We start from the raw sequence: 2,500 nt of genomic DNA, 5'->3' as shown, positions 1-2,500 counted from the left end.
TGAAACTGGTTGCCTTTGATTTCCTGCAGTGACAGGAAGTGGTTTGTGATTGGCTGACGGTATGGCAGCAGGATGTGGTGTGGAGATCATAGTGAAGTGAGACGAGGACACGATTCTCTCAGCTTCCTCTCATTGTCTTTATCTTACCCAGAATTCCACATCGTGATCAATCATGTTAGCTCTGTGAGACTCCCTGAGGAGTTAAATGTACCAGGCACACACACACACACACACACACACACACACACACACACACACACTCTAATCCCTCTCACTCCTTCACACTGAAATATTTGCCTCAGATCAACACATGTTGCGCCATCAGGTGAAGGGTTTTAGTCCCTGATTAAACCACATTATCTCTTTATTTCAATCCACAAATAAACCTCTCATTTGTTTAAAAGAACAAAAAAATCCTGAACCTTTATTTTTTGAGGCTCATGCAGCCAAAACTAACAGACGTACAAGTTTACGTAACGTTTATATATAAACAAAACCTTTTTATCTGATTAATTGCGAACACAAATAAAACACTAATTTAACTGAAGTTAATTATATTCATGAGCTGTTTGTGTGAAAGGTTTATTTCTTATTATATTTTATAGATCAGTGTTCGTGTGACTACGATGGACGCAGAGCTGGAGTTCGCCATCCTGCCCAACACCACCGGCAAACAGCTCTTCGACCAGGTGGGTGTGACCTCCATAAATATTGGCACCCTTGCTGATTATGGGTAAAACCTCTGACCCTGGAAATATAATTTCTTCATCATAGTTGTAGTGTCTGATGTACTGATGGTTCTGATCGGATTCCTGTGGTGTCAGTTGTTTTAGAGAGATTTGTAGCTGTGTTTGTTTGTTTGTTTGTTTGTTTGTTTGTTTGTGCTCTTTAGTGCACTGAGTGATTTTTACTCCAGCAGATTAACTGAAGTAGCTTTAACTGTTAATGCTGCTTTGGAAACCCCCCAATTTCCCTCTGTTACTTTCGCTCTCTCTCTCTCTCTCTCTCTCTCTCTCTCTCTCTCTCCTCTCTCTTTCTGTGTGTGTCTCTCTCTCTCTCTGTCTCTCTCTCTCTGTCTCTCTCTCTCTCTCCCCCACTCTCTATCTCTCTCTCTCTCTCTCTCTCTCTCTCTCTCTCCTCTCTCTTTCTGTGTGTGTGTCTCTCTCTCTCTGTCTCTCTCTCTCTCTCTCTCTCTCTCTCTCTCTCTCTCTCTCTCTCTCTCTCTCTCTCTCTCTCACTTAGGGTGTGTGTTCACTCTTAGGCAACTTTAGCTGTTTTTCATGAATTCTAAATTGTTTGTTTAAAAGGAAGTCTGTGTTTCTCTTTCGTCCCCTCCCAACAATTGTCTTCCCCTTTTTCAGTCCTCATGCCAGTCTTCCTCAATCCCCTCTTCTCACAGTCCTCATGCCCCCATCCTTATTGCCCTCCCCCTTTCTGCCCCTCCCTTCATTCTCAGAGCACTCTTACTCATTCTGTCCGTCGCCTTGCTGAAATACCTCACGCTTTAACATGATAATGAGAAGCTTTGTTCAGCGCAACCTTTCAATCTCTCTCTCTCTCTCTCTCTCCCCACACACATATATACACACACACACACACACAGACTGACCGAGACAGATAAAACTGCACAGAAAGACAGATAGAGAGAAGGAGACACGAATAATGAGAAAGAGAAAGAAAGGAAGGAAAGAGTCAGACAGAGAGGATGAGACTGGATTAATCCAACTTTAATATTTAATTATTAACTAATTTCATTTCCTTATTTGTTATTTATTTGAATTCATTTTAATACTTTAGAAAGTGATGATGTCTAACTGCTAGAGTGCTAGCTTTCAGTTATATAGTGAGTTATAGTGGAGTATAGTGAGTTTAGTGAGTTATAGTGAGTTTAGTGAGTTATAGTGGAGTATAGTGAGTTTAGTGAGTTATAGTGGAGTATAGTGAGTTATAGTGTAGTATAGTGAGTATAGTGAGTTTAGTGAGTTATAGTGAGTTTAGTGAGTTATAGTGGAGTATAGTGAGTTTAGTGAGTTATAGTGAGTTTAGTGAGTTATAGTCGAGTATAGTGAGTTTAGTGAGTTATAGAGGAGTATAGTGAGTTTAGTGAGTTATAGTGTAGTATAGTGAGTTTAGTGAGTTATAGAGGAGTATAGTGAGTTTAGTGAGTTATAGTGAGTTTAGTGAGTTATAGTGAGTATAGTGAGTTTAGTGAGTTATAGTGAGTTTAGTGAGTTATAGTGGAGTATAGTGAGTTTAGTGAGTTATAGTGAGTTTAGTGAGTTATAGTCGAGTATAGTGAGTTTAGTGAGTTATAGAGGAGTATAGTGAGTTTAGTGAGTTATAGTGTAGTATAGTGAGTTTAGTGAGTTATAGAGGAGTATAGTGAGTTATGGTATAGTATAGTGAGTTTAGTGAGTTATAGAGGAGTATAGTGAGTTTAGTGAGTTATAGAGGAGTATAGTGAGTTATAGTGTAGTATAGTGAGTTTAGTGAGTTATAG

At 39.3% G+C, this 2,500-nt stretch overlaps 1 protein-coding gene across 1 annotated transcript in view; it reads left to right on the top strand.

Annotated features, from left to right (window-relative positions):
- The window catches only part of msna (moesin a), a 21,817-nt gene that overhangs the window by 12,126 nt on the left and 7,191 nt on the right, over positions 1 to 2,500 (top strand). Inside the window, exon 2 of the mRNA XM_060863021.1 lies at positions 606 to 689. Within this exon, the coding sequence (XP_060719004.1) occupies positions 606 to 689 (84 nt within the window). The remainder of the gene's footprint in view (positions 1 to 605; positions 690 to 2,500) is intronic.

Source organism: Tachysurus vachellii, chromosome 26 (assembly GCF_030014155.1).
Source record: "Tachysurus vachellii isolate PV-2020 chromosome 26, HZAU_Pvac_v1, whole genome shotgun sequence".
Lineage (NCBI taxonomy): Eukaryota > Metazoa > Chordata > Actinopteri > Siluriformes > Bagridae > Tachysurus > Tachysurus vachellii.
The sequence above is the reverse complement of the archived record's forward strand: the minus strand, read 5'-3'. Positions and strand labels throughout refer to the sequence as shown.